Genomic DNA, 25,849 nt, shown 5'->3' with positions numbered 1-25,849 from the left:
GGATGACAGGGATACGATCTGGATTTTGAAGAAAAAGGGATACTAGGAAGTTAAAACCTAGAGTAATTGTAGTTTCAAATACAGAGCTAGTACCAGACTGCTACCACACTCATGTGTGCATCTGAATACAAATTCCACCTCAGACAATGTCCAAATATCAATGTTAGGTGGTAGCCAATTCTAGGGTACGTTGAGACTAGCTAAGGCCAAGGATCTTTTATTGTAGATAGAAACTTGTCTAGGAAAGCTTGTAATAAGTTAGGCAGCCCAGATTCCGGCCACCCAACCACAGAAAAGTCAATTTCATGAATTTCAATCTTCTACAATAACAAGTATGTAAAATTACATTATATTGTTTGTTAATAAAAATAACCGACTGCCCTAGGTGCACAGCAACCATCATCCATCACCTCCCACCATTTTCAACCCTATTAAAAGAAATTGCATCAACTCAACCAAAACCCAATCACATTATCTGATTCTTTTTCCTTTAAATACTATGCCTCCTATTCTTTGCAGTCATCTAAATAAGCCTATTCCAGCCCATCACCTCTCTGAGTTTACCAGGGGGAGAATCCTTGGGTTACATGAGCCTCAGATGGGATATCAGCAGATTTATGACTACCTCAACATTCCCCTCACAACTGTCAATAACACAATCTCAAAGAAAGAATTAGAGGGCAAGGAGAGGAAGGGTAGAGGAAGACATCCTAAGACTACCAAGTTATAGGATGATGCTATGGTGGAGGAAACTCTTGAAAATCGCAATACAATCTATTTTGAGATTGTCCAAAAGGTGGCTCACAATGTTTCTTCTATGACAGTCAGGAAAAGACTTGCACAAAGGCATCTTAAAAAGTGATTAGCACAAGAGAGGGTTCACTTGGATGAGGATCTAGCTCTGGAGAGATTAGAATGGGCATTAGCTCATAGGCACTAGATAAGAGAAATGTAGAAAAGAAAGGCAATGTGGGGAGATGAGGTTACTGTTCAGAGAAGAGGAGAAAAGAGGAGAAAATAGTTATTTAGGTACCCAAAAGAGAAGTGGAATAAGGATTGTGTGGAACCTACTGCTAGGACAGGGGAGAGGAAGATTGGCCAGATGATGACTGGTTTTCTTTATGGTCAAACTCATGGTCTTTTTTTGCCTGTTTTTCCTAATTCTTCTTCTACTGGAGGTGGAGTAACTTGAAAGTCAATTATTGAGGTTTATGATCAATATGACTTTATAGGGATATGGAAGGATATTAAAGAGCATCTTGAGGGGGAAGAGGTTTTCTTTATCATTGATAATGCTAAGACTTATTTACCTTTTAGGAGATGGCTCAGAGGGCAGGGAATTACTCTTATGGAAATTCTAGCCTACTCACCAGATCTCAATTCAATTGAACATATTTGGACTCTGGTGAAAGATAAGCTTCAGAAGCATTATCCTGACCTATATCTCATGAAGGGCTCTGACAATAAAGTCAAAAAAGCTATTGAGGAGGTTATTACTACTTGTTGGAAACTTCTTGACTTAAAGATTTTTGATTCTCTATCAGGTTCAATGGTAGATAGGATTGGAGCAATCATTAAAGCAGATAGATAGTATACTAAATATTGGTTTCTACTATGTATTTACCTTTTTTTAATTTTTTTTTTGTTATTGTGATGTTGAGGTTAGTGAGGAGGTAGTTATTATATGATCAATTTATTTTTCTGTTTGTTGTAGTCAGTTATTTTTGTTAACAAACAATATGACTTAGAACTGCTAAACCTGCCATTCTAATATAAACTGCTGCATATTGCTAACATGAGTGCACCTGAGATTCACCTTGCCTCTTCTTCCCAGTTTTCTAGGTTGAATATGAGCTTCCATCACAGCTATCACCTCTGTATCTCACTTAATGCTTTTTATATTTATGAGTTAAAGATTAGGAACTACAGGAACTTTTTTTTCTTTCTTTCATTTATTTTTCAACTCTTTCAATCATCACTGTACTTACACCAAGAGTGTGGCTAGCTGTCACAACTATGGGCACTTCTCTAGAGTGCCTGATTGCTTAGTGTAAATTTATATAATAGTTTAATACAACTTTTTATCAGAACAGATTTGTGGCAGAATACAACTTTGCAGTACAAAGCTATTTTGTTTAATATAGTATTCAAGTTCAATATAGCATTATGGTAGAATGTATTCTTGTAGATTTATCTATTCTCAAGCTTATCTTATTTATGTATAATATATTATTGTAACAATCCCTCTTTGGATAGTTAGTTCTTGGCGATGGGAAAGGATACTTCTCTTCTTCTACTGTACGATAGCTCTTAGGCCTATACCTATGTTACTGATAGTACAAGACTAATGACTTCTATCTGTAACACCTATCGTAAGCTTTCTCTAACTCTATCTTGTTAATGAGACTCCACAAAGTACGATGAAAGTTAGCCAAAGCTATACCCATATGGGTATCAAGTGTAACCAGTACGGGTACTCGGTTATTAGTTTTGTTTTATGTTTTGTTTTAAGTATCACTTTGATACTTGGTTGTTTTAACTATCGTTTGATACTTACTTTTGTTTCGTATTATGTTTTAAGTATTGCTTTGATACTTGGTTGTTTTAAGTATCGTTTGATACTTAGTTTTGTTTTATGTTTTGTTTTAAGTATCGCTTTGATACTTTATTAGTTTTACCAAAGTGTATCAATTGATACCTTTGATGAGTTTCGTTCATGCTAGACATGAACAGATTTGTGTATTTAAAGACTGCCTGTTTCTACGATAGAAAAGGCAGACTTCGACAGACAGTATTTCAATATACTTGGTTGAACGGTTACTTCTTTGTTCCTCAGTACACCCTCGAAGCCTCCTTTAGTTCTCAGCTCTCGCCTCCTCTCTGGAAGAGCAGGCCACCTGCCAACTATCGTATCTATTACCAATAACATGATTAGCACCTTACGAACACGTTACATTAAGAGACTATCGCAGGAGGAATGGTGGTAGACCAGAGTCTACCCAGTAGAGGTACTGTTGGTTAGGTACCTCAGTTGGACATGCTATACCATATTAAGAAGTATATAAGTACTAGTAAGGAGTGGTGGTTACCCTACTGGGTAGGGTAACCCAAGTAGTCAATTTGGGAGTTATCTTGAATTGCTTGACACTGAATCTTGGTAGAGTTACCCTACCTTCAGACCAGAGTAACTATACCTTGAGCTATGGGTTACCCTACTATAAAGCCAAGTTACCCGATCTTGAAAGTAACTTGTTACGCTGGACTTCAGAGGAAGTTACTAGATTGTTTGTTATGTGAGACTACATAGGATGTTTGAATCTCAGGTTGTGTGGATCACTCCTGTACAACCAGTTGAGCTCTGAACAAACCTTAACTTGGAGGTGTAGTGGCTAACACCCTCCACCAATCCCGTTATAAGTCCCTAGTATCATGGGCTACAGCCTCAAGAGTTGCTGTAAGCCTGGTAAAAGTCTACAAGTAGAAATGCTCCTGTAACACCCCATATGCTCACACCATCTGTCTAATCAAAGAGTATCTGCAGGATATAGGGAGTGGCAGAGGTGAACCTGGAGAATGGTCTCGAGGTGACTTCGTGTAAAACAGACCAGAACTGACGGAGTAATACCACTTTGAAGTAAAAGGTAGTGTGTGAGGATCTTAGAAGCCTAAAGGCAAGGTAAGCGAAGTGCGTTGCCCTGAAAGTGTAATAGTATTAGAGAATCGTTAACGATTCTGAGATATTAGTCTGAGGTCATGATGAGACCTACTTCTAGAAGGGTTGACTGAGAGTAGCACCTATTGGTAGTTAATCTCGAAAGGGGTCAATTGGGGGAGCTATGTGGCCGTCATCTGGAATGATATAGAATGGAGTAGAACCAGATAAATATTCAGGGTCTTCGAATGCTCATAGAAGACTAAGTCTATATAGGACGAGAGTTCCATAGTTGGTATTATATCCGCTCGGGCATGTTAGCTTGCCACTGACACATCCGTGATAAGAAGAGTTTTTACTCCAGCAGTTGCATTGTAGATGTAGCGGCTAACATACTTCTGTCATGTAGATGTTAGCAAACTATAAAGTAGTCTAGTTTACTACGGAAGATCTTTGGTCCAACCCGTAGAGGTAGGTTAGACAGCCCATGGGAGTTGAGTGCTTACGAACACAGCATAGAGATGGGGAGCAACAGGCAGTATATGAAATCTACTTAAGTATATATAAGTCCTCCTCTATTCTGGGAATCAACTACCTCTCGAGATCAGGACTTAATTGAGTAAAGCTGTAGCTTAAGGATATTAAGTTTTACCATTTTGTTTCTTCAAACTCTACTGTTGAGACTTTGACATTTATTATATTTGTTCCTATTAGTAGAAGAATTCATCTTGGTGCGGTTGCAATCTCGAGATCTATCTTCCCAGCAAGAGTCCTTATTACAATCTCATATAGAGTCTTGTCATCATAATAGTAATAAAGGTCGTGATAATAGTAAAGAGCATGAAGCTGTTTTTATTCGTTTAAAGAAATAAATAGGAAAAGTACTTAGAATTCAATCTAACTTTATTTAAGCCTGTCTCAGTAGAAAATCCACTCTTGGGCCTCAATTACAAATTATTTATTTAAGGCTAGCCATCTAGCTAGACATCTAAAGTATATGTTAAGTAGCTCAGAAAATATTATTTGTTACATAACGACCTCTGTAGCACATTTTATGCAGAAAAAACTGAAATTTTCAGATTTTTACTTTTTGCTATATAAAATAAGTTTTGCTCTCTGGGATTCTTGTGGTCAAAGAATTTATATTAAAAGTTTATTGCTTGCTGCACTATTTCAGTTTCAAGTTAGTTGCATTTATTTTCATTAATTTTATTTTTAATACTACTGTTACATGCAACCAAGAGATTGTGCTTATTTAATATAAGTGATATGTTATAATAGATGTAGTATTAGTTAAATCAGAGTGAAAATGTAATAAAAAGTATTATTTTGCTATGAGTATCAGCTTAATGATCAATTAAATATTTACTTAAAGTTAATTTTGCTTCTGTAGATGTAACGATCCCCTTCTAGATAGTTAGTTCTTGGCGACGGGGAACGATACTTATCTTTTCTGTCTTCTTCTTTCTTTGTCTTACAATAGCTATAGGCCTCTACCTACGTTACCGATAGTACAAGACCTTTGTCTTCTATCGGGAACGCCTATCGTAAGCTTTCTCTAACTTGTCTTCTTGAAGGGCTTCCTTGGCACAACAATAACGTTGCAATAAAGATAAAGATCGTAAAGGTGTTTTATATTCGTTAAAGTAATAAGTAGAAAAGTACTTAGAACAAAGAGTGAAGAACCTATCTTCCTCGGCTGCATCGACCTCCTTATATAATATTCTTCCCGCCTTTAGTCATGCGACTTAAAGTGGTCACATATGCGAAACCAAATCATAACAAACTAATCGTGTGACCAAAGTGATCACATGCTCAAAACCCATGACCTCATAGCGAGGTCATGTGCAAAACTTATGAACCAATCATAACACAATAAACAAGTCATATGACTCGACTGAGTCATATGCGCGAAACCCATGACCTCATAATGAGGTCATGTGCGAAACATAAATCATATGCGCAAGGCTTACCCACAAGGCACCCTCGCAAGGCATACTCATCAGGCTCATGTCCCATGACTCATACTTGAGCCATATGCGAAAGCATCACAAATCCCACACATAACAACTCATATAACCCGAATGAGTTATATGCGCGAAACAATAACATACCTGTGACTCATACCCATGTGTCACGTGAAAACCTTTTCCATGCTAAGCCATGTTCGTGACCGTCGATATAATAATTCATATCAAATTACCATAAAATTACTTGCTTTCTGTAACAGAATCACTTGAGTGAATAATAGCTTGATGATAGAGATCAGCTCTTATACTCCAGAGTATATCCAATCTACATGGCTATATATCAAGCACTCACATGATACTATTCAACAAGCTCAGTTAGTCAAAGTTGAAAGAAGTAAGCAATTAGGTAATGTAATTACATCCAACCCAGGACCAACTACCAGAATCATAGAAGATATAGGAGATAAGCACAATGATGAAGCAGCTGTTTCAAGTATAGAAGGTGAAAGTTCAACTAATATTCTAAAGAGAAGAGGCCATCCACCTGGGTCTAAAAACAAAAAAGCAAGGAAAAGTATATAGTTTTGTTAGTTTTAAAAATTCTAAGTTTATACGATTGTAGCAAAAGTGTCAAACTAAAATTTACAGTATTTAAATAAATTATTAAATTTTTTAAGTGTAAAGTAGTAGTTGAAAGTTTGTGTAATTATAAAACTAATTATATCTCAAAATATTTTTTGTGGATCATTCTGGTTGCCATATACTTTCCTGGTAACAACAACTTAGCCCAAGAGGGGGTTTTCTACTGAGACACACTCAATTTATACTAGTACCGCCAATACTGGCATACAACTAGTCCTCCCCACACCCCATAAAGTAAAACTATCTAAAATACGCAACTATAGACTATTCCACCCCGCAACTACTCCTCCCAAATAAAGATCTAAAAATTACTACCTATGTGAGCTGACAAGTACTCATGATGACTAGCATCGCCTCCAATTTATCAGTCTTCCCACCTCACTACCCAACTACCGTTTCATACTGTTACTACTATTTGCCTCCAATACACTCTGTCCCACATACTCAACAAAAAAAACATACAATCTATTCCAACATTCCACTGTTCTCTTGTAATGTAAACCCAGATCAAGGTACCCTCCCGCCAGAACCAATCCATAAAAGAGACAGCTAGGTACCTTTAACAAGTCATTTATCTTTACCTACCGCAAGACTATCGTCATCTACATCGTAGGCTTCAAAGATGTAACATCTTTCATAAGGGTTGTAGGTAAAGGGACAATTTTGCACAAAAATATGGTATCAAATGTTAAAGGATCTCTTTGAGAAACCAATACATTCGCACCCACTCTACGATAGCTAGAAGAGTTTATAACTCTAAGAAACACTACCATAGAAGCCAATAGAGTTCACAGAGTATTACAACTAGGTCCAGGAATGTGTTGTAGTTGCCAGAATTGTCTACAATACTAAAATGGTAACTGAAACCCTGTTACCCAGAGCAACTAAGGGTGGCTGATCAAGGGATTATCTGCCAATTCGGTAGAATGGCTATCTACAAATTAATAGAAAGTCATCTGGAAGATATCTGTCTGTTGAATCCTGTTAGGCAGAGACAATCTGATAGACTTCAGAGTTGTCTAAGTAAACTAAGATTCATTTCTGTGGACAAAGAGTGTCTAGGAAGGCTCGAATTGCACTCGTTTTATTTATGACTACTAAGAGTGAAGTAAAGTAGATAATGTAGAATAGAATCGTGAAGACAATGTTATATTGTTAAAGTCTCTTCTCTGTTGCTTAATGATGTCTAAAAGCTTGGAAGGCATTTCAATATTTATATTCTGCATCTGAGTGTTTGCAGACTACGTCTATCTATTATACAACTATGTACCTCTTGTGATTATAACTCGCAATATTGGGTATTCTTCAAGGTGGGAACACCCAGAAACCCTGAAAATCACTACACCTTTTTCAGTAATTGCAATATAGCTAACTAGAAATCATGCTGTCCCCGATAGTATTTATCTGACTATCAGAATCTTTAGACTTATAGCCTATCATAAACAAGAGTGATGTGATACAACACTAGGATGTAATACAAGCATTGGTGTCATCTGAAACCATGTATTTGAGAAATAGCAACCCCGCTCTTACCTATGAAAATAGTAAAATCGGTTCTAGAAATATCAACGATGGGGAAGGTCAATGCCAGAAAGGCCACCGAATACGAGGATCGACTCCAGAGAGATATCAAAGCCACACAGTGGCCGGAGAACCCAATTCCTGTGTCTGAAGTAGCAGAAGAATTCGATGTAAATAAGAGAACACTCTACCAACATATTACAGGCACCCACTGGAGCCGCATCGAATCCCATGAGAATCAACAATGCTTATTACAATCAGAAGAGGTTGCTGTTGTTCACTGGTATCAGTGACAGGATGATAATATTTTCCCACCACAGCTAGACATGGTAAAAGATATGGCTATTTTCTTAGAAAGAAAGCGAACAGGTGTGAAGCCATTACCGGTAGGTAAGAATTAGATTACACACTTTTTGACCTGGAACCTAGCACTTGTGGTAAAGCTAAGCAGTCGGCTGGAATGTCAGCGATTATATGCGAAGGATTCCAGCCTTTTACAAGACTACTTCACCAAGTTAGGCCATCTAATATGCCTTCACAATCTCCAAGCTTGTCAGATATTTAACATGGACAAAAAGAGATTCTTAATGGATCAAGCTACTCAGGCAAAGGTCTTATATAGAAGAGGCTGCAGGAACCCTCATGTGACATATGATGGGAAGCGGGAACTCGTTACTGTAATTGAGACTGTATCCGCAAGTGGGGCTGTACTTGCTCCATTTGTTATCAATAAAGGAAAAGAGTATGATCTAGGCTGGTACCACAATCTCACAGACAAGGAACGAAGCTATCTTTTTAGCTATTCACCCAAGGGGTGGACTTATAATCAACTTGCCCTTGAGTAGTTAAAGGATTTATATGACACCTAGTCGAGTGTTGTAGTTAGGATTAGACTACCCCGGCTTTTAATCTTTGATGGACATAGTTCTCACATTACCTTTCAGTTTATTCAGTTTTGTATAGACCATGATATCCACCTCCTCTACCTACCTTCCCATTCCACTCATCTATCACAGCCTCTAGATGTGGGGCTTTGTTCACCATACCAACATTTCTATGGATTAGCCATCAATAAACGCCTTTACTCTGGTCAAAGCTTGGAGGGAATCAAAAAGGCAGTGTTTATAACCTTTTTAACTAAAGCCCGGGATAATACCATGAAGCCTATAACAATTCAAAGATCATTTACGGTAACCGGGATCTGGCCTCTCAATCCAAGAAGGGTTCTATGAAAGGTTGCTCCTGAGAGACGAAAGCAGCAGGATACTCTTGAACTTGTAAGAAACCCATACAATATTCAAGATATTTGAAATTAGGTTACAATGGGAAAGAGCTTACTCGATCTTGGACTACTGTCATTGGAGGATAGGACAAGGAGGGAAAGAGTTGGTATTCGGGTCCAGGTGGTTAGACTCTTATGTAATCTTGAACATCAGCTAGAAACAGATATCATGGAGAAAGACCTCTATCTTGAAACCAACCAACGCCTCCAAGGAACTGCCAATCTCTACAATACTACAGATAAGCGACAGCTCTTGGTTGCCAGGGTCCTAGATGGGACAGAGCTCATCTGCCTTCATAAGCACGTATCAAGAAGGATAATAATAATAAAAAAGGCCCCCCACACCTTGCTTGTCGCACCATAGGTTTCCACCAAACTACCACAGAAACCAAAAGTAAAGCTTGCAAAGCAGCCTTCAGTTGATACCCCAGCTAAGCGGATTCGAGAGATGGTAGTTGCCAATACACCGATGGTTATGTTTATCAATTCAGAGGTGGAGAAAAGCGAAGAGGAAATCCTGAGTGACAGTGATTGGAATAGTCTACCTGGAACTTTGCAAAAACCTCTTCCGAGGAGCCCATTTTGCCCTCTACAGAGCACCATACCTGTCCGGCCACTACATATGTCCCTCCACTCCTTGTGGCCTTAAAATACCTGCTTTCCCTCCCCTCAGCCTCTCATACAAGCATGTTCACTGTACTCATCCTTCCTCAGCTATTTTTTTTTTGGAAATTCTAACAATATTTTCCAGGACCTTTTTCTTTCATAGATATATTCTCCTATAATTTCTCCTTCTAAATCTTTTCTTTTCTTGTCAATTGGACTTATATTACATGAGATATGAACTAATTAAATCAGCTCTCACATCGGGACTACCGGTGAAACACGTGTATCAGTTCACGGACCTGTGCCATATTACTATACCATACGTTAGTTTTCAAGTCGAACTGAGTTGGCCCTAATGGTCTCTGTCATGGATGAAATAACCAGTTTCATCTTTGGGTTATATCTGTGAAGGTAGTCATAATTGCAATCTTCCTAGATCACCTGACTTCAAACCTCGATAACTCTATATTCAATCAAAAAATATTTTCCAAAAGACTTCCTACTAATTCGCAGGAAGCTATTCTGCCGGAATGATAGATAATCTCTCTGTCAGCAATCCTTGGTTGCTTTAGGTGCTAGGATTTCAATCACCGTTCTAGTATTGAAAATTATTCCCACAACTACGGTACATTTTAGGACCAAGTTGTAATACTGTGTAATGTCTGTTGGCTTCTGGGGTTGTGTTCCTCGGAGTTCTAGACTCTTCTGATTATTATAGGGTGGGAGCAAATGTATTGGATTCTTATTGAGATCTTTTACCATTCAATACTGTCTCTTGATGCGAAAATGTCCAGTTACTTACAGCCTATTCAAAAGATATCACATCTTTGAAGCCTAGTCACTCTCTGAGTAGTTGATGGATTTACTCTGTTCTACTTCCCAGACTTAGTGGAAGGTCCTCTCTCCTATATGCTATGAACAGGATCTGGTCCAATGGATGGTAGTGACGCATATGGTATTATTCGGACACCTTCAACCCTTTGCCATGATAGTCACGGGATGTAACTGAGATTGATATGTATGATGACATGCGGACCCCATAAAGGGGCCAGAGAGGGGTGTTGGAGACTAGATATTCTGATTCTGAGTGGGGTTACTCTACTTAGGGTGATTCCTAGGTAGTGGATACTGGTATTGCTAACAGATTCAGAGTTATAGAGGTTTAAAGTCAGGCAACCTAGGAAGGTTGAAATTACGACTACCTCTGCAGATACAACCCGCAGATAAAACTGATCATTTTATCAATAAGCGAGACAATTGGGGCCAACTCAGTTCAACTTGAGAACTAGGCTATAAGTCTAATGATACTGAAGATTTGATAATTACTATTGGAAACTGTATAGTTCCTAAATTAGCAAAATGGTAATTACCAAAGAGGGCATGGTAGTTTTCAGGGTCTCCACGTGTTCGCAACTTTGAAGAATACCCGACATTGTGAGTTATAACCAGAGAAGATATATAGTTTGTATAATAGATAGATGTAGTCTGCAAACACTCAGACATGGAATATAAATATCGAAACACCTTCTAGGCTTTTAGACATTACATACTAGTTCAGTTGGTATGACCTATGCATTGGTTTGAAAGGTTAGGCATTTAACTCCCACTGAGGTTAAAGTTATTTTAGTAATTTATATACTTAATACTTTGATACAAGGAGTACCTTTAAGTTGATGAGAGATCATCAAGCAATGGAGAAGAGACCTTAACAATATAATAATATTATATAATAATATTAAAATAAAATAAAGTTTAAAATGTTAAGGTTGTTCAAGTAAACCAGTAGGGTAAGAATTTTTCCCAGTGTTACAGTTGTTGTCGCAGGAAAAATTGTCACACTTTTTGTGGGAAAACTGGTATAGAGTATAGCCTTCCGGAACCATACAGTACAGTACAACAGCGTGGGTTATGTCACAACGTTGCTTTCGTTTGCTGGTCGGGGCATGAGCAGAGGAACCCTTCGAACGCTGGAAAGTATCATGATTATCATACAAGCGCAGGGAGGATACCGCTCTTTAAACCGTACCCTATTAGTCACGCAGAATCCCCGCAGCACCCGCCAAAAATGGGGTGAGCCCCCCTCTCCCCCCAATTGCCGATGCTGCTACGGTATCATACCATACTCGGATTGTAAGCATCAACAGAGCCCTCAATGGACCACCAGCTGACAGCGCGACAAAACCCTCCCCCCATCACAAGGGGGATCCGACGAGGTTCATCTGCACGTAATACCAAGGATGTCTCCACGCCCAAAAAAAGCTTGATACCCCCATCATACTCGAGTAGCACCGCACGTACTCGAGCCAATTGACAGTGAAGAATAGTCCCGAATCAATTGGCTCGTGTGCATGTGCTCTGAGACCGCATAGGCAGCCCTTATTTAATCTTCAACCAGTCTACCTTGAGAAGCCGAATGAAAGATGGAATGTGCTAAGACGTTGGAACTCCCCTTCTCGGCTGCGCGAGTGGAAAAAACACCTCTAACCTAGACTAGTCCTTAGTCTGGATAGAAGAAAAGGAATACTTACTCCAAGTACGAGTACAGCGCCTTACCAAGAGAGGAAACTATAAAGTCCTACCCGTAGCCCATTTATCTTCTTTCCGAGCTCCCGCGATGTCACTGTCGGTACTCGAGTACGGTAGTGCTGCATAGAGGCTGAAACCGGTTTTTGCAAAGCTGCTATCGTATCGGTATCCTTGCTCAACGAAAGGATTTTCCGGGACATTGTGGATACACCCATGACCGTCATCTGTCCTTGAATTTCTATGCCGGGGACGCTGAGGAGGCTGGCGTCACAGTTATAACAGTAACATTGGGGTGTAATTCCAAACGTGGAACTCAGCCAGAGCACTGACTCCGACTTTCTCTCAATACTGAAAACCATCGACCCCTCCGCTCTCTCTCCACTCCTTAGCCTGCTCTCTAGCACTTCCATCGAACCTATAATCAAAATAATGCCACCTGCCCCGAGTGACCACCTACGACCCTCCAGCCCCACTTCTATCCCCTCGTCCCTACATATCGTTCAGAGTAACAGGGCTAGGGCATAAATCCCCGGTCTCGCTTCATTCACCTCTGATGCATGCAAAGCACCCAAGCGGACGACTCGTTTCACCGCTGCTCTGCACAGGGAGGGTGTGTTGGCGCGGTCCAGCGTAAGTTTAATTTGGGGAAGAAGGGTTGAAGAGCCCTCTCTTTCTTTTTTCTTTTTCTTTTTTCTTTTTTTCCGCACTCAGGACTTTACTCGTAGGGTGGGTGGCTTGGCCAGAATAGGTAATGACAGCCATGACGTACTACCCGTACAGTACAGGTTAGCGATAACGTCTTTTTCTTCTTCCTATTCCTCCCCATCCAGAAATGTGAATGTGCGGCTTGGCCCAGGTTAAGGAGCGATTATCATAGTGGGGTTGGGGAGAGAAGTGAGGAAAAATGGTAAAAAAAAATTTCAAGATCGGAAAGAGACGAGCGAAAGTGTGGGAAGCGGGGAGGGGGATGGGACGAAGAGAGAGATCCCCTTGGGTTGGTCAGAAGTCAAGGCAAGGTGAGAATGGAGAAACGATTTTGCCCATCTGCCGATCCCCTCGTTAGCCAGGGTCACAATTAGGTTATATCTGTGGGGGGCGCCCCAGCCAAACTACTCGAGTCTCTCACCTTACATAAAATTATGCACTGCCATTTAAATAACTTTTCCCTCTCCCGCACCATCATTGACCCTTCCTTTCCCCTCCGCTCGAACCCTTTCTCTTTTCCCCTTTCCTTTAAAAGTTCGGTCTGATCCTATCGGCCGACCCGAAAATGTCGTCCCGGAATAATTCCGTTTCGACCACAGCTAGCTATAATACTAATGCCTCTTCCTCCACCGCAGCGACAAGTATCTCGGCGCGGTCGTCGGAGGATAGGAATACGATCCTTTCGGATTTCAATCCCACAGTTGTCTTGTATGTTCCGCCCCGCGGAAGTTTACCCTCATCCAGGAATACAATTCCTCTTCATGATCTCACACCATATATAAAGGTTCTCGACCGCGAGAACCTGACGAAGAAGCAGTTGAGAACTCTACACGCTGCGAAGCCTTGGGAGAAGGGCGGAGGAGATGATGAGCAGGGATTGGTCTCGCGGAGGATGGGGCTGGGTAGTGGACGCTCCGTTTTGGGGGAGTCGGTAGAGTGGCGGGTGCCTTGGGATGTGATGAAGCCGGCGAAGATCAAGAGCGGTGGGGAGGAGCTGGATGTCTGGTGCGGGAAGGAAGATAGGAGGGCACAATTGTTCGATGTGGGCAGCGCCAGGTACGTATGATTACGTTGGAATTTTGGCTTTGCGGTGTCGGAAATCTGCAAAGGGGACGTGAGTCAAAAGGAGAGGAGAAAGGGCATGGTGGGGGAGGGGGCGGGGGAGAACTTACGGCATGGGCTTATAATGCTGGCGGTATCAGGTACGTCTGGCGATTCAACGAGGGTTCCGACCAAGTCTTGCTTGAGAAACATATGACAGACACCAGGAGCAGACACTACATTGGCGCCTTTTACATTAAGGTGAGAATTTCCTCCGAAATTCCCTTGCCCCTGCCTGCACACCTGCGAGTGATACACTCCCGGGTCTAGGGGATTATATTCCCTAATAATTATCCCCCGTTGCTGACCCAATCCCAACCATCAGATAACCCCATTCCCAGCGCTCGGTCCATTGACGTCAATCGGTGGGACATTAATCCTTGACGAGAGGGGACTCGACAAACTCACCGCCATCGCAAGCGTTCTCGTACTGCTGAAGCGAGAACGACAACGGAGACGCGTTGGAGGAGGGACTGTCTGAGCCTTTCTTCCTTTTCACTTTTCAAATTTTTTTTCCCATCTCTTCCCCCCCACGACTCTTCTTTTAATCTACTCATACCCTACTTTGCTCCTATTCCTTTCTTTTAATTCATTCATGCCACTTGTATCGCGGCTATATGGGATGTATCATATTTGGGTGGCCGGAGTTTGGAGTTTAAGTGTATCCGGCGTACCGGTAGCGGGCACTCGAGTACTGTAGCGGGATGCAATCTTATCCGAGCATTTTGTGGGCCAACTTCAGAGATGCTTAGAGGGAAAAAGGAAAAGGGAAAAAACTGAAGATGCGAAGATTTGGTCTTGCGACTGCCGGAAAAAAAAAAAAAAAAACAGGTTCACACAGGATCTTTCCCATCACTACTTTTATCATATCATACCGGTATAATAATTGCACTTTTTCTCTTCCCCCTCCATTCTTTCAATGATATCTTTCACTCCTTCTCCCCTCTACTCTGCGAGAAATGAAATCCTATCTCCTTGTCATACACACACACACACACCGCCCCGCTTCCGTTATCCTTATCCCGAGTATGAACGAGAAGCAAACAGGAGCTGCTTGCTTGCTGTGTTCACAAAAAGAATGATATCATGATCAATTCGTGTAGTGCGCCGATGGTTTTCGTCCACTCGTACTTGTGACTTATTAAATTTTGAAGGATGGGTGAAAGAGGGGAGCACGGGGAAGAAAAGGTCATGAGCCTGGTTGGGTGGATGGATGTGGTTGGTTGGTAGATAGATAGTAAACTAGACTGAAAAATCCGTACGCCCACCCTGTTCCACTAACTTACCCCCTCCTCCTCCGCTTCTTCTTTCGCCCCCCCCCGCATTGATCAAGACTATCTATTTATCGGCAATAGGAAATTCCTTCCCAGTAGACCCCTTGTATTGGCTGCGGATGACTATTCCCACAGCAATAGAAAACATTAGCCGTCGTCTCTCCTCCCCTTCATAAAGGCCAGTGTGGAGGAAGGAGGAACCCACAACCAGCGATCTGCCCATCCTTAGCCTGCTCAAGCGCCGACTCATTCTCCTGAGGACCCTGGCCGAGGAATTTCTCCTGCACGTAATCGATTGCTGTTTACCTCCCCATAACATGCATTCACCCATATTAGCCCCACTCTCCTACCTACCCCTTCGTCAAGAAGAAGGGGCAAGAAAGAATGTTATAACAAACCCTTGTCCAACCCATCCTCCTTCTTCTCAGACTCCGGTCCCCCACCGATCATTCCATGCAACCTGTCCGCGAACCCCCCGCCGCCAGAACTTGAGGAAGAACTCCCCTGCTGATGCTGATGCTGCTGCTGCTGATGCTCAGTCTTTGACTGGTTTCCGCTAGCGGAGCCCATTAGGCCTTTTAACGAGTCCATTCTCGCTTATATATAAAGATGGCTTTTGAAGAAGGGTAGATGGAAAACGTGAGAATTGGGGGGGAGAGGGGGACTCGGATTCGTAATTCTATGCTCGTTGGAGTGCACTGTATTGTCGTTGGGTTGCGTTGAGATGAAGGAAGGTGCGGCTGCCCGGGAAAGGGGATGGAAGAGCGGGGATACTTATACCGGTGTTGGGCTTGGGGTTTGACTGAGCACTCGAGTACTCGTACCGTACTCGAGTAGGATAAGTCGACGGTGGAGTACGTAGCCTAAGGACGCGGCAGGGTACGAGCACTGCATACCGGTATGCGATGGTGGTGCGGCCTTGGAAGGTGACAGGCGTTGACGTCAGGGTGTGTTGGTTGGAGGAGTGAATACGGTACAGTACCGTACAGTACAGTACTCGAGTACACGAGTAGGGCATGGCTAATTGATTGGTTGAATGGAGGCGTGATCTACGGACGATCATGTCTGGGCGGTTGCGAGCGAGCGTTGAATCTTGATTCGAAAGGGAGGGATGTTGAGTCTGGGCTTTGGAATTACTTTTTTTTACTATTGTGCCAGGGGGGGAGTTAGTGCCTCAGTACGAGTACTGTACTCGAGCACAACGAGCAGAGCAACGGCCTCGCAAGCTTAAGTTACGTAGTAGAGCATGACATTAAATTGTACGAGAAGCATAGTACCGGTACAGTACCTAGCGGTGTTGAAGATGAGCAGGCGTGGCAATAGCAGCAGAACCAAAATCAGAACTTCAAACCCACAACAGCAAATAGCGGGGTGCCGGCGGCCCACTCGAGTACTCTGCAGGTACAGTACCGTAGTACTCGTACAGTACCGGTAGATTACCGCGCACGCGTTGTAGTCCAGTAGCCGACAGTACTCGTACTCGTAGTCTACTCGTACAGTAACTTTCATCAACACAGCGCAGTGCAGCCGAGACGGGATCGGGATCTACCCATCCACCAGTGGGGATATGGCATGAGTTACGATACCAGAGCTGATTGCTCCATCGCTGTTCGCAATCGCAAGTAAATTTATGTCTGAAGTATATGCATCCAGCTCGCTTGAAACCTTTCCCTTCCCCCCCCCCCTACGGCACTGAGTCGCGTATCGTGGTTGCTTGCTTGCTCGACCCGGGTCGCCTTTGCTCGAGCGCGGTAGAGGGGCACATGGCAGTGCTGCACCGAAAGGTGGGGTTGGGTTTTGGGGGGGCAATTCCTGGGTGCTGGGTGGAGAGGGAGGGAGGTGCGGGGCCGGGGATGCACCCATGTATCACCCGCACCATATACTCGTATACAGTACCATGGAGGGGCTAGGACAGCCTTGACACTCGTGTTGTTGGGGGGTTTAGGCGTGATATCACGGGTTGCAGATGGCAGTCATATAGGGTAGGTGGATAGCGGCCATAAAAATTGGAGGCCACGAGGGAATGGAAGCCGGGACAGTATGATACCATACCGGTACCATATCGACGCATACGGCGGCTAGGTTGTCGAACTGGGATCGGATGTAAATCTGGTGAAGCGCTCTGCAACGTCGGGCGATTAGATTAGTGGGGTGAGTTGGCGATGGTTGATCGGGAGCGAATGATGGATTGGGGGCGGGGAGCCCAAGATTCCTGACCAAGATTCGGGCTGTGGCGCTTGGACCACCGGCACCTGTAGTTCTCTGTTCCCTCTTTGAGGGTAAATTACACCTATTGCGTGGCAGGCTTCAAGGAACACCAGACCAGTTGCGGCCTGCGTGCGGGAATCATAGCATGCCGAGACTCGGGCGCTAGTGCTGCTCTCTTTGCGGCTCAAAGGCTTAAAGTTGAGGTTGGGTTAGGTGTTTGAGCAATGATAAAACTCCCCAATTTTGTAGCTGTACAGTACACTGTACTGTACCAGTGGCTGTGGTTAGCCAGTAACACAGGGATTTCAGTCCATGTCTGTTTGGCCACAATTGTTTGCGAAATCAGCCATTCCACAAGCAAGAGAGGCTCAAGGTGTCCAAATATTTGTGCCAAGCCTTGAAGACTTCTATGGGCACCCACAGAAGAAGGTACTTGTTTTGAAAATTCTGACAATGCAAGATGCATCTGACCCAGCTGAAATTTTGGGTACTTTGAAGTCTATATCAGGGCCTAGTACCTGGAACTTATATATATAATCAATTGAGGCCAACATGGCATTGTTGCATTGCTGCAAAAATAGCCACTTTTGGCGTAAAAGGGCGAGCGAACCATCACCTCCGTCAGGGAGCCGTACCAATGCGAGGGGGGTCTCTACGATTAATGCAATGTATTCCCCCGGTGGGTGAACGTGAATTGCATCACAGGTTGGTGAGCTGAAATCCTCAGAGTTTCATGTCGCCTCTATCACAGGGAGATACTTGTGCTGTCTGCCTGGTAACTTTATTTGAGCATGGATAGAGATCCCCTTGAGTACCATGCTAACTTTGTAATATCTTTGTCATACTATTATGTAACCAGTGGAAGTGCCACCCAGCTTCCGTGCATGGGAGTGAGAGCACTGCCAGTGTGGACATTGAGAAGGTAACAGGAGTCTCTGATTCGCTAGAAGGGCTCGAGATGTGAAAGGAAAAGAAAAAAAAAGCACCTAGCAAATCTGCACCACGAAAGATTCTCTAGCGATAGGGTAAGTACCTAGGGTGTGGGCATTAGTCCGTTGAACTTTGGCTCATTTGTCGAAATCACTATGATGAGTGTAACCAAAATTATTATTTTTTCTGCATGAATACAACCAATCTACTTGAGCACACTAATTTTTGGTGAAGGAAAAACAGTCTGTCGAACTCTTGGCACAGTGGCTGGAGCAAGCTTTACCCTAGATACCCGGTAACTTACCGGTAATGTACCGTATCTCACAGAGAAAAACAAGATCCAAAGCAATGGAAAAAAATAAGAATGAATAAGTGAAGGAAAAAAAAAAAAAATACTAACAATAATATTATTATCATGATATGGATTTTATTCTATCCAAGAACAAAAAAAAAAAAAAACCCCTAAAGCGACATCGTGAGGGTTAACCTAGGTTTAGGGTACAGACGAAGGGAACGTTGAAAATTTCGGTTGCCTAATTCTTCACACCCGCACGTACGTACTTGTACCTACTTCCACCTTCTTCCCCTGCCAGTGCTTTTGGCTTTTGCCCTCTCCATCACCTAATCCTGTGGCGCATCTGACTACAACGCCTCACTGTGGCTTCCGTTCCACTGGGCACCTTCTCTCCCCTGCGCCTGCACCCGCATCCCCCCTTCAAACATTCCACCCCCAAACCCTCTCCGCACTCCACCCCTTCATCTCATCCCCAATTCTATTCCTCCACCGAAATGGCAGCGTCATCGAGCAGCGGCATCGTAGAGCGCCAATACAACTACGGGGGTCTGATCGTCCGAACCTTTGTTCACTCCGCCAAATCCTCTCCTCCCCCCGCTCTGGGAGCCGAAGATTCACAACCCTCCCCTATAGGCGGCTCCCTTCCAAATAGCCAAGTTACATCTCCAGTTAAACGCGGTCGCGGTCGCCCGCGCAAAAACCCCAAACCGAATAGTGTGGCTGACGACGACGCTGCTTCTGATCAATCCTCACAACGAGCATCCTCATCCCAACAAAAACCGCCAAAGAAAAAGAGAAGACAACAGGCCGGTGTCGTGTCTGGTAACTCTAGGATCCCTGCTTACGTTTCGCTCCTGACTGAGGAGGAGATGACTGCTGTTCGCAAGAGGAATAGACGTGGGAAGCAGTGGATTCCCGGGGAAAAGACAGTTATGAACGAGCTGGCAAGATTGGGCAGGAGCGTTCCCCATCCTACCGAAACTCAACAGTTGCAGAATGGGGAAGATGGTGTTGGCGATGGTGAAGAGCCCGAGCCTGAATTTGACCTCGCTGAGGAAATTGAGCCAGCCGACGAGGACGAATCTGACGATGACGTCGCAAACATCCTTAATTGCAATCCATTTATGTCGGCACTAAACGACATGCCTCTCGATTCTACTGACAATGTTGAGGTAGGCTCGAGATCTGCGAGTGATTGGATGAGGACTGATAATGAACAATCTCATTTCGGCCAGCAGACGGACAGCAATGGTATGACTTCGTTCGAGTACTACATGGGTGTTCCCAACGGCGCAAGTATCCTTGAACCCCCATCCGCAGCCCTGGATAAAGACTCTTCGTTTGCCGAGCAGTTGAATTCGACCGCACCTGAACTTTCAGAGTCAATTCTTCAACAGCCAGACTCTATGACTACTCTATCTCATCTTACCCCCCCTCCGTCTTCGACATCACCTCAGAATCCACCCCCTAAGCGTCCTTCCGCACCACCTCCACCTGCGATCCATGTAGACACCACGGCCGCCCTTGGAGCTAAGCTGGCTGAATTGCTTAACGCCTCGAAACCTGCATTTATCCCCACCCCATTCCGCTGCTCCTTTACTCTACCTCTACCGGAAGGCGAATTTACCCAGAAACAATACGCTACAGACCTCGTTTCCGCAATCTCTGATGTGGACCGCTACGTATATGTCACCAAAAACTCCACCTGGAATTCGACAAATAGCGGGAGTAGAGGCGCTATATTCGTATGTAACATGAGTTTGGAGAGTTTGAAGAAGAGGAAAAGCGGCACCGGCGAAGATCAGAAGAAGGGTATGTTTTCCTGCCCTCAGTTAGAAATCATTATTATTTTTCTGTTTACGGTCAAATCTCAGCTAACTCGCTTCCTTGCAGTCTCCATGGCTAGAACCAGGTATCCCTGTGAGGGCTGCATCACTGTCCGATTTCTCGCAAGAAAGAACGTCATCAGTGTCATCTACAAGCATCATGCCATCCACCGTTCTCCACACGACAAAATTGAGGATTCAGAGACTGCGCTCGAGAATAATACTGCTACTACCACCGTCAGTAGCGCCCAAGACGCATTGTTTCCATTCGAAAAGTCAGCGGCAGAGGAGATCACTTTTCCAGCTTTGGCACAAGCCCCTAGCATTGCGGGGCCAGGATAAGCTAACACATACCTAGCTACCTGGCTAGCTACCTTGCTTTAATTCCAAACCATCCACAGCTCACCTCATTACGAAATTAAAGCCTCTTATCTTTTCCCTTTTTTCTTTCACTTCTGACACTATTAACCTCTTTCTCTACTCATGTTTTTTCTTGTACCGTTACTGGGTGGTTTGCTTTGTTTCATTTCACTTTCCATTTACTCCTTGCTCCCTTAGTTTTACTTTTCTTCCTTCGATCCACTCAGCTAGTCAAAAATTAAATGAGCGAAATCAATGGATAGTCCGTCTGGGGCTAAGGGTCTACTTATGTTCTATCTTTTCCTTTCTTTTCCCCTTTCTCTCGTAATTTCATATTCTCCCTTCTCCCGAGCTTGATACGATAATAGCTTTTTGGCACTTTATCTTCTCTTCACATTTACTTTCTTCTCTTCCCGGTTGGTCAGTCCGGTGGATGGTTGGATGTATGGGCAGACGAGACGGATGGGTCGGTGAATAGCACCGAGGAGTTTATTTTAATTGCTTGCGGATCTTACTCTACTTTTGCTTCTATTCCCTACGGTACTGGTGCGTGGTCGGTGGTACTCTGGTTATCTGTTTGTACGTCTCTTGTTTCAAATCTTTTTTTTTTGTGGCTATTTGTGGTTTGTCTAGATAGCATAGGTTGTACATGGACAGTAATATCATGATTCATGAGGACTGTTTGGCTTGGCTCGAGGTGGTTTAATAGATTGACTGGGTTTTGTATAGTTGCTTTTGTTTGTTTGGAGGGGGAGATTTCATACAAATAAAACTTTGCTGGGATCCACTTGAATCATATGCATGATCTGTCACTCGTCAGGGCAGGCTCCCGATTTGCGACAAAACATATTTTCGTGGGATCATTTGCATACTCACGCTCATATGGTTCGAGCAGCCCAAGAGGCGTGTCAGGAATTTAATTTTCATTTTTTTTGCAACAATGGTTGTGGTTGCAGAACCTATAGAATTCAAAAATTGGATTTCTGGTGCACGTTTTGGACCGCTCGGATTGTACGGGCGAAGACGTGTCGAATATTTCTTCTACTTTCGGCTTCCGCTAGAATGTGATTCAGTCTTGACGCAATACACTTGGTACCCTTCTTTGTTCTCTGCCCTTACTCGTACTGTGGCGTTGGTCGGCGGACACAATTGGTACTGCATCGCCGAATGGGTATGCACGGTGGGAGAACATTGTGATTCGTTGTCAGGTCACGGCGGTAGTGAAACCGAATGGGGAAAGGAATGCATCTAGAATACCAATATGGTGAATTATTTAATTTTTGTTTCACCGCAACCCTTCAACCAGACCATGAAGATACGGGAATAACGAAACAAATAACCGAGATCCATGCACGACAAAAGTCCCCACAAAGTCAGACCCTCCTAATAGTGAACATGAAAAGCCTGCGAGGTGAATTAACCAAAAGCCTATCCAAAGAATCCTTTCCCAATCTCATGGGCATAGACACGAACTCAAACTCGACCTCCCACTCTCCTGGAACCTGTTTCCACAACTCCTTGAAGCTGCTCTCGTCGTGCACGAAAACGGTGTGAACCTTGTCTTCCACCCACGGGAGTGGAAATTCGCCGGCGATCATGCTACCAACCTGGTGCCCGACGATGAGAGAGCACTTGGCAGGGCTGAGAAACCCCGCGATGTTGGTCGCGGCGCGAACCTGTTCCTGCCAATTGAAGAGGTGGAGGAATTGGCCGAGGTGAATGATGTCCATCTTACCGGCGAGACGGCTGACACTCTCGTCATTGGCCACGCCACCCCCCTCCCCGAGGAGGAGCATGTCGACCGGCGCTATAAAGTGAGCGGAAAGCGTCCCCCTGTCGAGGAAGAGCTCGTACCCAAGCTCTATGAACTCGCGGCGCAGATCCATGCCGTAGAGGTTCGCTGCTGGAGCGCCGTCCGCGACGAGCTTGCGGATGGCTTGACCGAAGCAGCAGCCCACGTCGAGAAGTTTCGCGCCCTGTTCCAGCCTGCGCAGGACGTCCGGGTAGATTTGCTGACTGGTGAAGGTGAATTCCAGAAAGTAGAAATTTCCGATGCAGGGGTAGTTTTGGAGTTGCCAGGCTTTTGAACGCTGTTGTTGTTGTTGGAGAGGTTGTTAGATATATCATACATCGCCGTTTGTCGGAGGGCGGTGTGGGTGGAATGGTATTAGTTGGGATACTCACAATTTTCAAAATGTGTTGGACGATCTGGTCTCCTCTCAGGGTGGTATACTGCTCGAAGAAGCTGATGATGGCGGAACTCGGGAGGAAATCTTTGTCGGGGATATACATGTTCCCGCGTCCACCCGTGAGGACGTTGGACTCCATTTGCTTTTTGGTTGAGATGAAGTAAAAGCAAAAATGGGTTCAACAAATGGTGTTACTGGGGGGGTGGGGTTGGATGCATGTGTTCGTGGATGGAATGATTTGATGTATCATATTTCCTAGCTACGGCAGTGGCTATATAAGGAGAAATACATAATTCCAGGACTTTCTCCCGGTTCAGAGAGTTCTTATTGCGCAGCCCTAATACCTATGAGGGCGGCTGTGAATACCAGCTGCTAAGAGGTGGGAGGAGAATGTTTTTAAGAGAAAAGGAAAGACTAAAGTGAGGCGGCTTTATATCGCAATTGGACTATAAATTCTCCAAAGGTAGAATGGCACGTTCCAGATGCGAGAAGATTATAGGGATATGGGAAGGAACTTCAAGGAAGGAAGAAACCAAAGAGGGGTTTCAATATAAACCCCCCCCCTTGCGCCTAAATTCCACAGCCTTAGTACAGTCACTAGACAAATTTCTCGGTAAAACAGAATTTCACTTTTCCCGCTTGGCTGCTGATATGAGACCTGCAAAAGTAAAATATGGATTAACCAAAATTGTCTGACTTTAAACATTTATTCTGCACCAAACGCCGTATGGATGAGAAAACAGCACAGCAACCAAATACAGGGTCAACCACAAGTGCCAAATTATCTTAAACGCTTCACATTGGCAGCCGGTATCCCAGGCCACTGGTAAGCTGGGAAAGTCAAATATAATTTTTCCAAGACCGATGAAATCTCTTAATGACATATTCTGGAATAGCTAAGAGAGATGGGAGAGAAGAAGGTCACTAATCTCGGATTTTGGTGGTATCCGATGTTCAACTGGGTTTTGGAACAACCCACACTCGATGTTCCGGTCAGTATTGGCCACTGCTCGTTCCCTCATACAAAGCCCACCAGTCTGTATCTGTCCGGATGTGCTGGGCTGGGAAAGCTACCCATGTCCTCTCAACCTCCCAAAAACCAATCGACCACATAAAACTCTTGAATTCTGACCCCAAGAAATTTAGGATTGTTTCCAGCGGTCCTTGCCGGGGTGCACAGCGCTTTCCATAATTAAGCCACCCCTCCATACTCGGATGAAACAAGAGCAAAGAAACCTGTGAAGCTTGATCTTGAGAACTAACATAAAGGTTATGGTGGCACTAAATTTCCTCTAACTCAAGCTCAATTGCATGTATCATACAAGTAACATCGTTGCCTGTGAGCAAATTCATTCAGCTCCTGGGTCTGGAGCCTCTAGTAGACATGATACAAATTGAAAAATCGGTATCAAGTGACACCCTATAAAATAATATATATATGCATCGCACTTGTGATCAATTCTCCAAGCTATCAAGCGGTTGTCATGTACCTGTTTTTGTGAGAGTGTCCGACTAAGAGCAGGTGGAAAAAACTCCTACCCGCTAGAAACTTTCCAACAAAGCATTATGTGACTCTGGCGGTGCTGCCCCCCATGCCATTCAATCCGAAAGGAGGGGGGAATCAAAAAGAAAAAATTGATTTTTTTTTCTCGTCTCAAACACGCGGCAGTCCGACGACCATATTCCTGGAACTGTTGAATTAGTTATACCCTCAATTCAAGATATCCCAACCCCCACCCAGTAAAACGGTAGAACTGGGCCTCAATTTATTCTTCCTATAGCTCAATTGATCGCCTCCACAGGTTAGGGATGGAGAGGATAATAGGATGCTATGGTTGGTTCTGGAAGTTGTGGGAGCCTGGTGAATCGTTCAGAAGTATGATGGATTGCCCCAGAGCGTAGTAGTCTACGGAGAAGATTCTCCAGGCATGTCTTTCCTTCGCCATCACGGGAGTGTGTACGGATCAATGGTGGTGTGCATGGAGCTACAGGGATAGGTGTGGCTATACCCAGAAGGGTCAGGAGGATTGATTGATCATGTTTATTTTATACACCCGTCTTTACTGTTCGCTTAGTTGAGGGAGTGGGAGAGTTAGCGAGATGGGGGCCGAACAAGAGAACAAAGTTCTTTTGACTATACCTTCCCTTCCTTTGCTATCCAGTGCCCATCGACCACCTTAACAATCACAATGAGAACTAGTTATCATAATCAAAATCTTTCTTTCCGCGCCAAGGTGCCAAGAAGAACATTTCCTAATCAGACTAGAACTAACACACCTTGGTCCTAGGGCAGCGGATTCCATCACGTCCTATAGTATACAAGTAGACAACACTCCGAGTGATCCATAGTGAAGCATTCATGTCTCACTTGCTATAGGTATGAGATGAGAGAAAGTGTGAGGAGTAGAAAAAACTAATTTAAATACGGGTTCTAACCGCAATTATCCAACTATCTCAAGCCGAGTCCTTAAACCTTATAGGTAAAAAAAAAAAAAAAAAAAAGTGTGTGTATGATACTAATAATATTATGATATAAAGGGGGAACTTTTTACTTCAATCGTATTGAATAACGGGCCATCACATGAACCCCCCACTTATGATACCTGCTAAGACAGCCGTATTGTACACTGTACAGAAGACACATTGCGACAAACATCAAATGCTTCGGGTGGGGGCAATGCTAGATATATGTTCTATAAAAATTCGGAAAAATTACAAGTATCCAGCATGAAGTACCCGGACACTGGATCAAAATTTTGCAT

The 25,849-nt window shown here is 43.7% G+C and overlaps 3 protein-coding genes; 2 read left to right on the top strand and 1 right to left on the bottom strand.

Annotated features, from left to right (window-relative positions):
* The first annotated feature begins 13,083 nt into the window (after positions 1 to 13,083).
* Positions 13,084 to 15,092, top strand: GSTUM_00004920001 (uncharacterized protein). XM_002836758.2 has 3 exons: positions 13,084 to 13,960; positions 14,107 to 14,206; positions 14,331 to 15,092. The coding sequence occupies exons 1-3, from the start codon at positions 13,470 to 13,472 to the stop codon at positions 14,484 to 14,486; spliced, it is 747 nt and encodes a 248-aa protein (XP_002836804.1). The 5' UTR covers positions 13,084 to 13,469; the 3' UTR covers positions 14,487 to 15,092.
* Positions 15,093 to 15,208: 116 nt separating this feature from the next.
* On the bottom strand, positions 15,209 to 15,783 carry GSTUM_00004919001 (uncharacterized protein). XM_002836757.2 is given in 4 exon segments: positions 15,209 to 15,402; positions 15,485 to 15,577; positions 15,678 to 15,766; positions 15,780 to 15,783. 3 exon segments carry the CDS (start codon positions 15,727 to 15,729, stop codon positions 15,344 to 15,346), a joined length of 204 nt encoding a protein of 67 aa, XP_002836803.1. The 5' UTR covers positions 15,730 to 15,766; positions 15,780 to 15,783; the 3' UTR covers positions 15,209 to 15,343.
* A 3,368-nt stretch (positions 15,784 to 19,151) lies between these two features.
* GSTUM_00004917001 (uncharacterized protein) lies at positions 19,152 to 21,681 on the top strand. XM_002836756.2 has 1 exon: positions 19,152 to 21,681. The coding sequence occupies exon 1, from the start codon at positions 19,207 to 19,209 to the stop codon at positions 20,878 to 20,880; it is 1,674 nt and encodes a 557-aa protein (XP_002836802.1). The 5' UTR covers positions 19,152 to 19,206; the 3' UTR covers positions 20,881 to 21,681.
* The last annotated feature ends 4,168 nt before the right edge of the window (positions 21,682 to 25,849 follow it).

This window comes from Tuber melanosporum, assembly GCF_000151645.1.
Source record: "Tuber melanosporum whole genome shotgun sequence assembly, scaffold_16, strain Mel28".
In the NCBI taxonomy this organism is placed as follows: domain Eukaryota; kingdom Fungi; phylum Ascomycota; class Pezizomycetes; order Pezizales; family Tuberaceae; genus Tuber; species Tuber melanosporum.
Note: the sequence above shows the minus strand (reverse complement) of the source record. Positions and strands in the feature narration are given on the sequence as shown.

Bases quoted from the DNA above. Each gene is read 5' to 3' on its own strand.
- GSTUM_00004920001 (XM_002836758.2), top strand. From the start codon at position 13,470: ATGTCGTCCCGGAATAATTCCGTTTCGACCACAGCTAGCTATAATACT. The intron at 13,961-14,106 runs GTACGTATGATT...TGGCGGTATCAG, and splicing joins TTCGATGTGGGCAGCGCCAG to GTACGTCTGGCGATTCAACG. The intron at 14,207-14,330 runs GTGAGAATTTCC...CCCAACCATCAG, and splicing joins TTGGCGCCTTTTACATTAAG to ATAACCCCATTCCCAGCGCT.
- GSTUM_00004919001 (XM_002836757.2), bottom strand. From the start codon at position 15,729: ATGATCGGTGGGGGACCGGAGTCTGAGAAGAAGGAGGATGGGTTGGAC. The intron at 15,578-15,677 runs GTTTGTTATAAC...GGAGGTAAACAG, and splicing joins GGAGGATGGGTTGGACAAGG to CAATCGATTACGTGCAGGAG. The intron at 15,403-15,484 runs GTGGGTTCCTCC...CTGTGGGAATAG, and splicing joins GGATGGGCAGATCGCTGGTT to TCATCCGCAGCCAATACAAG.
- GSTUM_00004917001 (XM_002836756.2), top strand. From the start codon at position 19,207: ATGGCAGCGTCATCGAGCAGCGGCATCGTAGAGCGCCAATACAACTAC.